Genomic DNA, 11,110 nt, shown 5'->3' on the forward strand with positions numbered 1-11,110 from the left:
CTAGCTATATGGCCCGGCTGATTACACTGTCGACAGATGGGCCTGCCTTCCCTGTCCCATTCATTTCTCTGTGGTGGTGCATAACGGCGCGGCGGTGGCACGTAGGCTGGCTGTGGTGGCGGCGGCGCGGGGCGCACAGCTGGAGCGGCGGCTTGCATGAGCGGTCTCATTTCGTTCATCAATTCCTTCGTAAACCCCTTCATCTGTGTTTTGACATCCTCCATTATTTCTCGCTTCAGTTCCTCTCTCCAAGCAGAGGTCTGTGATGGCACAGGGACAGTTACTGGGTTAATAGCATGACAAACAATTTCAGTAGCTGGCGTACCTCCATGTTCCACGTCCAAGGTCAAGGCCTCCTGTCGTAGTGCGGCGAAGTCTTCGTCGGGATGACGTCGAGCATATATGCGCAGGGCTTGGCCAAGCGGGCCCTCAGCTAACCCCTGGAGAAACTGATCTCGGAGAACGGCATCGGAGGGGGCTGTAGCGGCATCGTATCGTCGCAACCCACAAAACAGTTCTCTCAATCTTAGAATGAACGCATTAACACTTTCCCCTGAGCGCTGTGTACAACTATAAAATTGTGAGCGTACTTTTGAGACAGGGACCGTTTCTTTATACACACTGTCTAAATAAGCAAACAGTTTTTCTACTGTGTCTCGATCTCCGTCATCCAATACATTGACCTGCCGTCTAGCCTCATCAGTTAAGGTTTGTAGTAAGATAGCAACTTTCTTTACCTCTGTGACATCTTGGGTGCTCAATAGCCCTCTAATCTGTACCCTCCATTCTCTATATTTCGTTTCGCCCTCCGTACCTTTAAACGTTGGCAGCCAGGGGGCGCCTGGGTAAACCGGCATCATCATCATTACGAACCACAAGTTTAAATCACACACAATTGTTCAATCTCTCCTTTATATTGCTCTGTACCCGATCCTGCCGACCCACGTCAAATGTAAGCGTGGCCAGACTCACATTAACAGCCAGAATAAACTGGTACTCTTTGTCAACACCTTACTTTCTTGGATTTGCAAATAAATAATTATAGTACACACCTTTTGATTCAAGTGTATTATTTCAGTATTATCATTAGCATTTCCATATATAATTATAAGACTTCCGACAACGCCACCTCTATAAAAGAGGAAAAGGAGATATATAATAATAACCCTTTTAAGACACACAGGTACGTTTTTCAGGTGTTCAGAGCAATATAAACCCAGGAGAGAAGGAGCCGGACACAGTATTTCCAAAGGTATAACAAGTTCTTTATTATCTAAATTACAGGGGCTTCTATACGCCATAAAACCATTCAAAACACAAATAAAACCCTAACACTCCTAAATAGCGCTTCTAACTAAAAAACCTAAAAACAACCAACAATAAGATCACAACCCGGGTAATTTCCTCCCTTTATCAATTCCCACCGCACAATTAAAGTGCGGGTGCAATATTCGCCACTTAGCAATTTAAGGCGTATATATAATAATATGAATATTGCAAATCATTAGCTCAAATAGGACGTGTGTTATATATATAGTACTAATAGGCACAGGCAGGTATAATAATAATAATAATTATGATAATAAGCAGGGTGAGTAGAAGACGTGTAGAGGGACACAGCAACTCTTCAGTAACATCTACGTCTCAGGCCTTCGTATCTGCGAACAAGGAAAATAGGCCAGTATCCTTGTATACTTTAACTTATTGGCATAACTCAGGTCAGTGGCTTGAAGAGACAAATGGTGCACAGATTCTCTACTCACACGGAGGCAGCCAATGGCTGCCTGTGCGGGTATTGCGCACGACACCACTGTCACCACTGCGACCCCTCTAGTCAGCTCGGATGGAGCGGCTCGTCTCGGCTCGCCTGGTCAGGATAGATGGTCCGCGGGAACTTCACCGGTTCTGCTGGGCCACCGTGTTGTCTGACTCACTGCGTTGCACTGTGGAGCTCACTCAAGTTCATCATCAATAGTTCTAGGTAGGGCTCACTGCTCATGCCCTCCTGTGTCTGTCCTCAGTCCCTCATAACACTGGTCACCTCTGCCTGTTCACCTGCCTCACACACACGTCCTCCTCCTTTCACGTTCGTAACAGAGTGACAGAGTCCCACTTATAAAGGCCGCCCCCTGCCCGACACTAGCCTCTCATTGGCCGGGCATGACGTCAGTCTCTTCTCATTGGCCGAGTAGCGGCCGCTGGTTAACCTATCAGGCTCTTCACACACACATAATCAGAAGGGGAGTTTCATGTAGGGAGAAATAACGTTATTAAACACAAACAAATAAGTAAATGTATAATAAGGGAAACATATAAAATAGCATTCACTTAACAGAAATAATAATAAAACACAAGAGTTTCCAAAGAAATACATTTTAACGAAAAAAAGAATAACGCTGTCTTCCACCCCCTCACATGTGTGTGTCTGTCTGTGTGTCTGTCTGTCTGTGTGTATGTAGCCTGAACGTCCTAAACTTCGGCACGCCACTAGTCCCACAGTTTTGCCACCACACACTCGCACCATATGTCAAATCGACCGCCTTACTCGGGAATCGTGGGCTATTACTTTTCTAAGAGAAAGGTTCTATAGTTTAATTGATATTAATTTATTAGTGAATTAATTTTCCCCATTGACTTATAATGGGAATCGCAAAAACTCACATTCGATTATTTGTCTCTCGCAAACCATAGGGGCTAGAGTTTCAAGACTTGGAGAGGAGGTTCATAATGATTTCAAGGATTAAATAAAAAATAATTGTGTCATTTGGCCGCATGGTGGCGCCATAACACCCCACTTTACGTTTTGGCCTGTAACTCTTGAACCGTAGGTCGGAAAATTAAAAATATTTTTTCCCTGGATTCCTTGGGTCATGACGCATCTCCCCATATAGGCCACGCCCATTTGCGCCATGATAGATTTTCCGCCATCTTGAATTTTCTCCAAAACACACTTTTTGCTCCTTTTCCTACATATTTTCTTCAAATGTCACAAAAATCGGTACACATGATCCACACACACACACACACACACACACACACACACACACACACACACACACACACACACACACACACACACAGCTCCACTTCACACGGGTGTGATTTTTTCTCATTAGCTTAATGAAGAACCGATAAGTATGTTGCCTATTACAAGCATCATCAAGCATATTTATGAAATAATGTCGATTTGTAATGTCTCTAAATAATTCATGTTCAATCACAGGGCCTGTTACTATTGCTAAACATGTTCCAGGGTTAAATGGTCTTCATTTCTACAACGTTTTTATCTGGGTAGCTCTGTTGGTAGAGCAGTCGCCTTTGTTTTCGAGAAACAGGGTTCTTAGTTCCAGGGTTCTGAGACGATAAGCCATATTATCGCTTATCGTCATAAAAAACAGTCACGATAATCGCATGGTGGAGATTTCATTTATCGTGATATCATCCTCCGTCATGCACTGGGATCAATTCACCTTTTATTTGCCGAGCTGCATATCCGGTATCATTTAAACCCTCTATAATTGGTAAAAGGTACTTAAAATATACATACTTGATACAGCCTTTTTTCACTCAATATCAAATTTATTTTTTGCAACGCGTTGTGAGCTTGTAGATCAGCTATTTTTTGACAAATGTTCCGCCCCAGCTGGATAATGGATTTTGATTATCGCGATAATATCGCAAATCGCGATTTCTTTTGTCACAATCATCCTCATATGAAATTTTCATATCGTCCCATCCCTATGCTCCACCTCAACAGCCCATCTCCCAGGGGCCTAGCACTTTTGAGACAGAGATAGATACCCTCGTTATCGACAATAAGCCACTTCGACCTACTATCCAAAGCACTTTACAATGTACATTACATTTTCCCTTCTGGGCTCAATAATTATATTATTTATTCAACTCTTGTATTCACCCATTCACACACTGACGGCAGAGGCAGCCATGCAAGACACAAACCTGCTCAATAGGGGTTAGGAGCTCAATGTCCACTCTTGATCAAGGACACTTGGCGCTGCAACCCATAAAAGCAGGGATTGAGATCAATGTTCCCTCTAATTTTCAACAGTGTGAGCAAACACTCAACTCCCCTGAGCATTACTTGAGCAACTGTTGAGGTGTTTATGATAGGGTCACAAACACAGCATGACTTCAGCAGAGGCATATTGTGTTAATTAGGTCCCAGTACACTAATTAGAAGAACATATACCCAATTGATTCATGATTCAATACAGAGACATAATATAACCAGTAAGACGCCTAAGGGCGAAAAGAACCTCGCCCTAAAGGGTGAGGTCACGCAATATGGGCTTAATATTGATGGCATAAAAGGGATTCTATTAGTGTGGTTGCCCTAACAGTGCATCATCTGGGAATCAGATGTAAGGTCAGCTGAGCTCCATATATGGAGATCTAGGTGGTGATCAGTCGTCTCCATGTATGGATATCCAGGGTTTGATCTTTGATGAGGTGATGTGACATGTCAACAAACAGGTCAGCAGCTATAGACATTGAGGCGTTACTCACGTACGGACAAGATGTGATGCTTTTCATAGTTAATTGCGACCTACGGTCGCAATAATAGCATAACCCAATACAGAGACTGAAAGCTGGATTATAAAGATCTCCAAGCAATGTTTTTTATTTAGTGATTATTTACAACAACGCTGAAATCTACACCATTAAGCAGGAGTAAAAGTAGTAACATTGTTGATGGTTGTCAGGAGCACTCTGTTCTCCACCATTATTAATCTATCTACCACTGGAGACATTGAGGGAGGGAGAGGGGGGGGGGGCACTACAATCACATCTACAACAGAACAATGTAACTCAAACAGACCCCGGACAGCAATACACAGAGGACATGGGTCAATTAGTCATTCAAATCCCTTCAATTACTTACTGACTCGTTTTGCTTCTCTGCTTAACGTTGCAAAATGGCTGTTGAGTTGGCACTTTTCCTGGCCACCCAAATAGTCCTATTCCCGGGCACGAATCAGTCAGTCCCACACAGTAAAACCATAACTGTTAATGTAACTCTTGAGTGCATAAAATGGGTCTATTTGGGTGCATGTTAACACTCACAGTTCTTTTCTGACATAAATCAGTATAGGTGTTTAATTCCGAGGATTTGTCTGTGCATGAGAAGCAATTGAATGCATTTCAAATACATATACAGTATATATCCCAGGTTTGACATATACAGGTAGACAACCAAGATGTCCAGGGAGAGAAGAGGGCTACTGGGAAGGTTGTCTTGCATCAAGACAGCTACAGCAGAGCAGTTGACAACTGAGACAGTCCATAAATCAATTGTACAACATGAGAACTTTACATTTTGCCTTAATGGTAAACATTAATAGATAGACTTCTTTTTTTTTGTTCTTAATTTACATATTAAAATAATGTACATCTTTTTCGAGACATTTGTTTCCAGAACACATATTTAACACAAAGCAACAGATGTGTGGTTTACCTCACCAAGTGCTAACAGTCAGTCTTCCTTTATGAGAAACTGCATACCCTCACCACTGAACCCCAGTGAAACAAAGCGAAGTTAAGGCTGAAATAAATATGAGATTCAAGTAACTGGCAGTTGCTTATAGCCTAACGTCCCTTTGTTTAGCATGTCAATTTCATATCCTGTTTGGTTCTTTTATAATAAATAGAATGAATTGTTGTGAGTTAGGGACAATCGTTTTTTAAAAAGACCTTTTGAATAAAAAAAAGAAAAGGGTTAGTGTTAAATGGTATGCATGTTGGTAATTGCATATGCCTCCGCTCCCTCAGCCCAGGGCAAAATGTAATTAAAAGCTTTGCACATTTACTCACTGAAATCATTTACTCATTATCAAGCCAGTCTCCATACAAAGTGGTGTATTACTGGCCATTAGACTGGTAAATTAGTCACTTTTAATTATGCAATTGAGGAGAACATGGTTTGAGTTTATTTTTATTTATGTGCTGTTATGTAGTACGTGCTAAGTACATAACTAAACTGCTTAATTGAATCATCAATGGTCCCATGATGATGGAAGCGGTCTCTTGAATGCACCAGTGACGATACCCTTTTGCCCTTGCAAAAAATACTAACATTTGTTTAAAAGTGCCTCATTAATTCACATACTATATTTGTAAACATTACGCTGCAATGCCTTTTTTAAAGTATGTGCATCTTATCTCAAGCTGGTAAATCACTGTGAGTGTTTTATTTTCATTTATTTTAAGTTCAGATATTATGTAGCTCCGAACCTAGATGCCTGAAGCATCTTAAAGGCCAGCGAAGTATATCAACATATCATGAGTCAGGGATCCTCTCTGGATCTCAGGACTCACATTATTCTCTGGCTCTTATTCTATCCTGTGGGTTGTCTGTTTTGGAAGGATATCTTTAGTGGACTTGGAAGCTGAGAGGTGCCACAGAGTGGTCTGTGTGAAACAGCCGTACAATTCTAGAGGTCCGTTGCCAGGCGATGTCGTTTTTGGACATCCCTGTGTCATGTCATGTCTACATGTGGAGAGGGTGTACACAGGGGCGTCACAAGGGGGGGTGGGGAGTGGGACTGAGTTACTAGGGCCCACGGTGGAGGGGCCTTAATTGTTTTATACTTTAGCTATTGAAGAAAAGCAGATATATAAGCTTGTAGATCTGCTATTTTTGAAAAGTCGTGCAAATGTGTGCAAATCTTTGAATATATGTACTTTTTAAGCGAACATTTGTAACTCAAATTTTGCTTCTGGGGAGGTCCCTGGAACTAAATATTTTGAGATGGGGGTCCGTGGCCAAATATGTATAATTTTGGGAGTTCTTCACATGAAAACTTTTTTTTCTTCAAAAAACCTTAGAAGGATTTGAAATATTCAAAGACTTGCACAAACTTTCACGATTAAAAAAAGATAGCAGATCTAGCTGTGAGCTTATATATCTGCTATTTGTCAATAGTTAAAGCACAAAATGCGAGTGAATCCTTGTACCCAGGACCCAGAATTTGGTGCGACACCCCTGGGTGTACCATAGTGTGTATCATAGAATTACAGTTACACAGACACACAGTGGGATGGGGATGACGCCCAGACTGTTGTTGTCCAGCCTCCTTCAGGCAGACACTGGCGTTCAGTTGGGCATGGTGTCCAGCCCCAGTGAGGCGGCGTGCTGCTTAGCCCTCAGCCGGAGGTTCTCGATGCTGGTGGTCTTACTGTTGTGGCTGCTCAGGCTCCCTGCGGCCGAGGCCTGGAGCAAGGGGCTGTTCCACACCTGCTGGGCATGGTGGGACAGGGACTGGTAGTAGGACTGGCAGGGCAGAGAGCCCATCGGCGCGGGGGGCATGTTGACGTTCATTCCCAGGTAGGGGAGCGAGGTCGGGGCGGCGATGTCAAAGGAAGGGTAGTGCACCATGTTGTTGGTGGCGACCATGTGCTGGCGGAACTGCTCCTGCAGACGGAAGAGGCTGAGAGGGGAGGAGGAGTAGGAGTGACCCTGGGGGAGCGGAGCGCCGGCCAGCCCGCCGCTGGAGGAGGAGGACGGGGTCACCGAAGGAGATATCAAGGGAGAGTCTGGTGAGAGAGAGGCAAGGAAGATGATTAGTAAAGTTTCACTAACTGTATATCGTCACTGTCGTGCAGAAACCTCGTATCTCCAATTTTCAAATGTGTACGTTTTTTCACAAGGTAAAGCCCTGCTTCAACATAGAATGCCGTCGCACAAAGGTAGTGAAAACAGCAGACCTACAAGCACACAACGCCTCGCACCGCGAGGCGTTGTGTGCTTGTAGATCGGCTGTTTTCACTAGTTTAAATCATTTTTAAAATGACAAATGCAAAACGAAGAGTTTTGGACATACAAGGTTTCCACCCGACAACGACGATATACTGTATTGTTAATTAGACTGCAAAATTCTGTTTTCATGTAATAAGGGTCCATTGTTATACTCTCAGTTAAATGAACACCCTAAAGTTTCCAGTGTAGACGCAGTAGAAGGGGGGACATTGAATTCACAACACATTTTCCGTTCTATTATCCAGCATACAATACAATATGATAGGGATATACCACTGATGTCCTCACCAGGTTTGGGGCTGAGGCGCTTGCAGGACGGGGAGACGCTCCCGGGCGACACGGCCCTTTCACACTTCATCTCGTCCCCCGGAGGTTTGCCCTCCTCTTCCTCCTTGTCTGTGGCGTTGTCCTCTGTCGCCGACTCGCTGCCGGAGTGTTCCGCCGACGTGACGTTGAGCTCCATCTCCACGGGCAGAGGGTGGACCACGGGACCGTCGGCCTCCAGGGAGGAGGAGGTGGTGGACGAGGAGGATGAAGAAGAGGAGGATGGAGGTGGGAGCTGGGGGTCGGGGAGGGCTGTGGTGGAGGGAGGTGTGTCCTCCTTCCCGGTGCCTCCTTCCCCGGACGCCTCCTTCTGTTTCTGTAGCTGCTCCTTTTGCAGGCTGCGCTGCTTCTTGCGGAACTTGGCTCGGCGGTTCTTGAACCAAACCTGTTCAGATCGGGAAAGGAGAGAAGAGGTTTGTTGAAGTTTGTTGCCTTTTGCCTTGACAGACTTTTGTTCCCCCCTCCCTCCAAAGAAAACTAACAACAACAACTATGTGATCAGCACCAGAAAACATGTTTAATAAGCTCACTGACACAGAACAAGGGTATATGCTCACTAGAAGTCCTATTGATATACTGTATTATATTCACAATATATAAATCTAAAATTGTTTTAGGAACACAGGCTATTTGAACATCACTGTATCATTATTTTATGCTTTAACTATTGAAAAATAGCAGATATACAAGCTCACAGCGCAGCACCGAGTGCCGCGCTGTGAGCTTGTAGATCTGCTATTTTTGAAAAATCTTGAAAATTAGAATTTTGACCCGATTCTATAAGTGTCTTTTGAATCCTTCTAAGGTTTTTTTTTAAAACCCTATGTTTCTATGTCAGCCATCTGGCCAGCCATCGTCAAAGAAAAGGTCCTTTTCACTTAACTGGAGCTCAGTTAGTCTGTTCTTGAGAGACTACTATGTCAGTGGTTCTCAAACCTTTTCATGTGAAGGACCCCCAAACTGATATTTATTTGGCCAAGGACCACCATCTCAAAATATTTAGTTCCAGGGACCACCCAGAAGCAAAATTTGAGTTACAAACGTTCCCTTTGAAAATACACGTATTCAAAGATTTGGACAAATTTTCACGACTTTTTCAAAAATAGCATATCTACAAGCTCGCAGCGCGGCACTCGGTGGCGTGGCACTCGGTGCCGCGCTGTGAGCTTGTATATCTGCTATTTTTCACTGGTTAAAAAGCATTCAATAATTCTAGGCCTGTCTCCACCTCCTCTTCTCCGTACCTGCACGCGGGCCTCAGGGAGGTTGGTGCACATGGCGAGGCGCTCGCGCATCACCACGTCCGGATAGTGTGTCTTCTGGAAGGTCTTCTCCAGGGCCTCCAGCTGCTGGGCAGTGAAGGCTGTGCGGCTCCGTCGCTGCTTCCGGTGCTGGGAGCCGTAGCGAGCCTCCAGGATGATGTCTTGAAATGTGCAGCCGTTGGAAGGGAAGAGACACACGGCGAGTTTAATTCATTGGACGTGACAGTGAGATGACTTGCGAGCATGATGCTACACTTTAACGTTGTATTTTTTCTGAGTAACAATGTTTACAGCGTATATGCTATTACAGGGGTCTTCAACAGGGCGTCCGGGACCCCTAGGGGGTCCTCGGAGTTACTACAGGGGGTCCTCCAAATCTTCCAATCCTTTTTCATATTAACAACTTGAACCCTAGTGTCCATATTCTGAGAACTGTAGCCAAAAATAGCAGATCTACAAGATCGTTGTGAGCTTGTAGATCGGCTATCTTCGGCAAAGAGGTTTGGTGTAGAGGGGAAAAAAGAGCAGACTAAGTACAGAGTAAAAGGTCAAGTTTATTATGTATTGACGGTGAAGTGGTTAAATATCTGAAAACACAAATTGACACGAATCCAAAATACACTGATGATTGTGTTGTCAAACGATGAAACTATTGAAAAGGTTGTGTGGGGGTCCCTGCTTCATCTCTCTCTCAACTAAGGGGTCCTTGGCCTGAAAACGTTGAAGACCCCTGGGCTATTATTTGTAGCCAATGGCATAGTCCTGCAGTGGGCATTTTGATCATTTAGCAGTGATAATTCAAAATGGTCAATTGTGTGTGTGCGTGTGTGTGCATGCGTGCGTGCGTGCGTGCGTGCGTGCGTGCGTGCGTGCGTGCGTGTGTGTGTACTCAATTACCAGCAAGTCTCTCGGCCAGTGTAAGCGCGTGCACAGAGGGTCTGTAGTCGGGCGCGTGTTGTGCCTGTTGCGCTGCCTGCTGGTGCAGGTTGTACATGGCGCTCAGGGAGTTCATGGCGTGCAGAGAGTAGCCGTTCACTCCGTAGTGCTGCATGTCGACTCCTACCTGTCACAAACACAGTCATACTGTATATTAGAGGGGTTTTGTAGACACGGTGCCATATTTGTATTTTTTTAGATTTAGTGGAAACTATAGGTGAAAGAAAGTATACGGTCAAATCTGGAGGGCCGGTTTCACTCTGTGCATGGAAGGGTCCATTTTTATATATCATCGTTGTCGGGTGAAAACCTTGTATGTCCAAAACCGTTCGTTTTGTATTTATCATTTAAAAAAAGATTTATACTAGTGAAAACAGCCGATCTACAAGCACAGAGGCGTTGTGTGCTTGTAGATCGGCTGTTTTCGCTACTTTTGTGCGACACCCTTGTATGAGGAGGCAAGGCTTTGCTTTGCAAAAGAACGTACAAATTTGAAACTTGGAGATACGAGGTTTCCACCCGACAACGACGATATGAGATATTGAAACTGTTCGTTTTACTGTGTATTTTTCTTTCCATTGAGAGCAAGTACAAAATAATAGGCTTATATTTAACCAAGTGCTCATAGAATGTTCATTCATTTTAATGCTAAATCTGTGTTTTTTTCTAACAGGAACTCAGCACTCCGTTTTCTCACACTGGCTCTGTATTAGACAGGCACAGCAGGTCTAATCGCTCAAGGGCCAATTCATTTTAATATGTAGACGCAGACAAAAACATTATCCATTAACATCCAATTATCGCTCTGTTC

General features: G+C 44.0%; 1 protein-coding gene across 1 annotated transcript; it reads right to left on the minus strand.

The window, feature by feature from the left end:
- Nucleotides 1-7,114: 7,114 nt before the first annotated feature.
- Nucleotides 7,115-10,414, minus strand: dmbx1a (diencephalon/mesencephalon homeobox 1a; the record flags this gene model as incomplete). The annotated part of the gene is made up of 4 exons (XM_080726716.1): nucleotides 7,115-7,554; nucleotides 8,066-8,486; nucleotides 9,346-9,524; nucleotides 10,261-10,414. 4 exons carry the CDS (start codon nucleotides 10,412-10,414, stop codon nucleotides 7,115-7,117), a joined length of 1,194 nt encoding a protein of 397 aa, XP_080582842.1.
- Between the last annotated feature and the right edge of the window lie 696 nt (nucleotides 10,415-11,110).

This window comes from Nannobrachium achirus (assembly GCF_963921795.1).
Source record: "Nannobrachium achirus genome assembly, chromosome: 5".
Classification (NCBI taxonomy): domain Eukaryota; kingdom Metazoa; phylum Chordata; class Actinopteri; order Myctophiformes; family Myctophidae; genus Nannobrachium; species Nannobrachium achirus.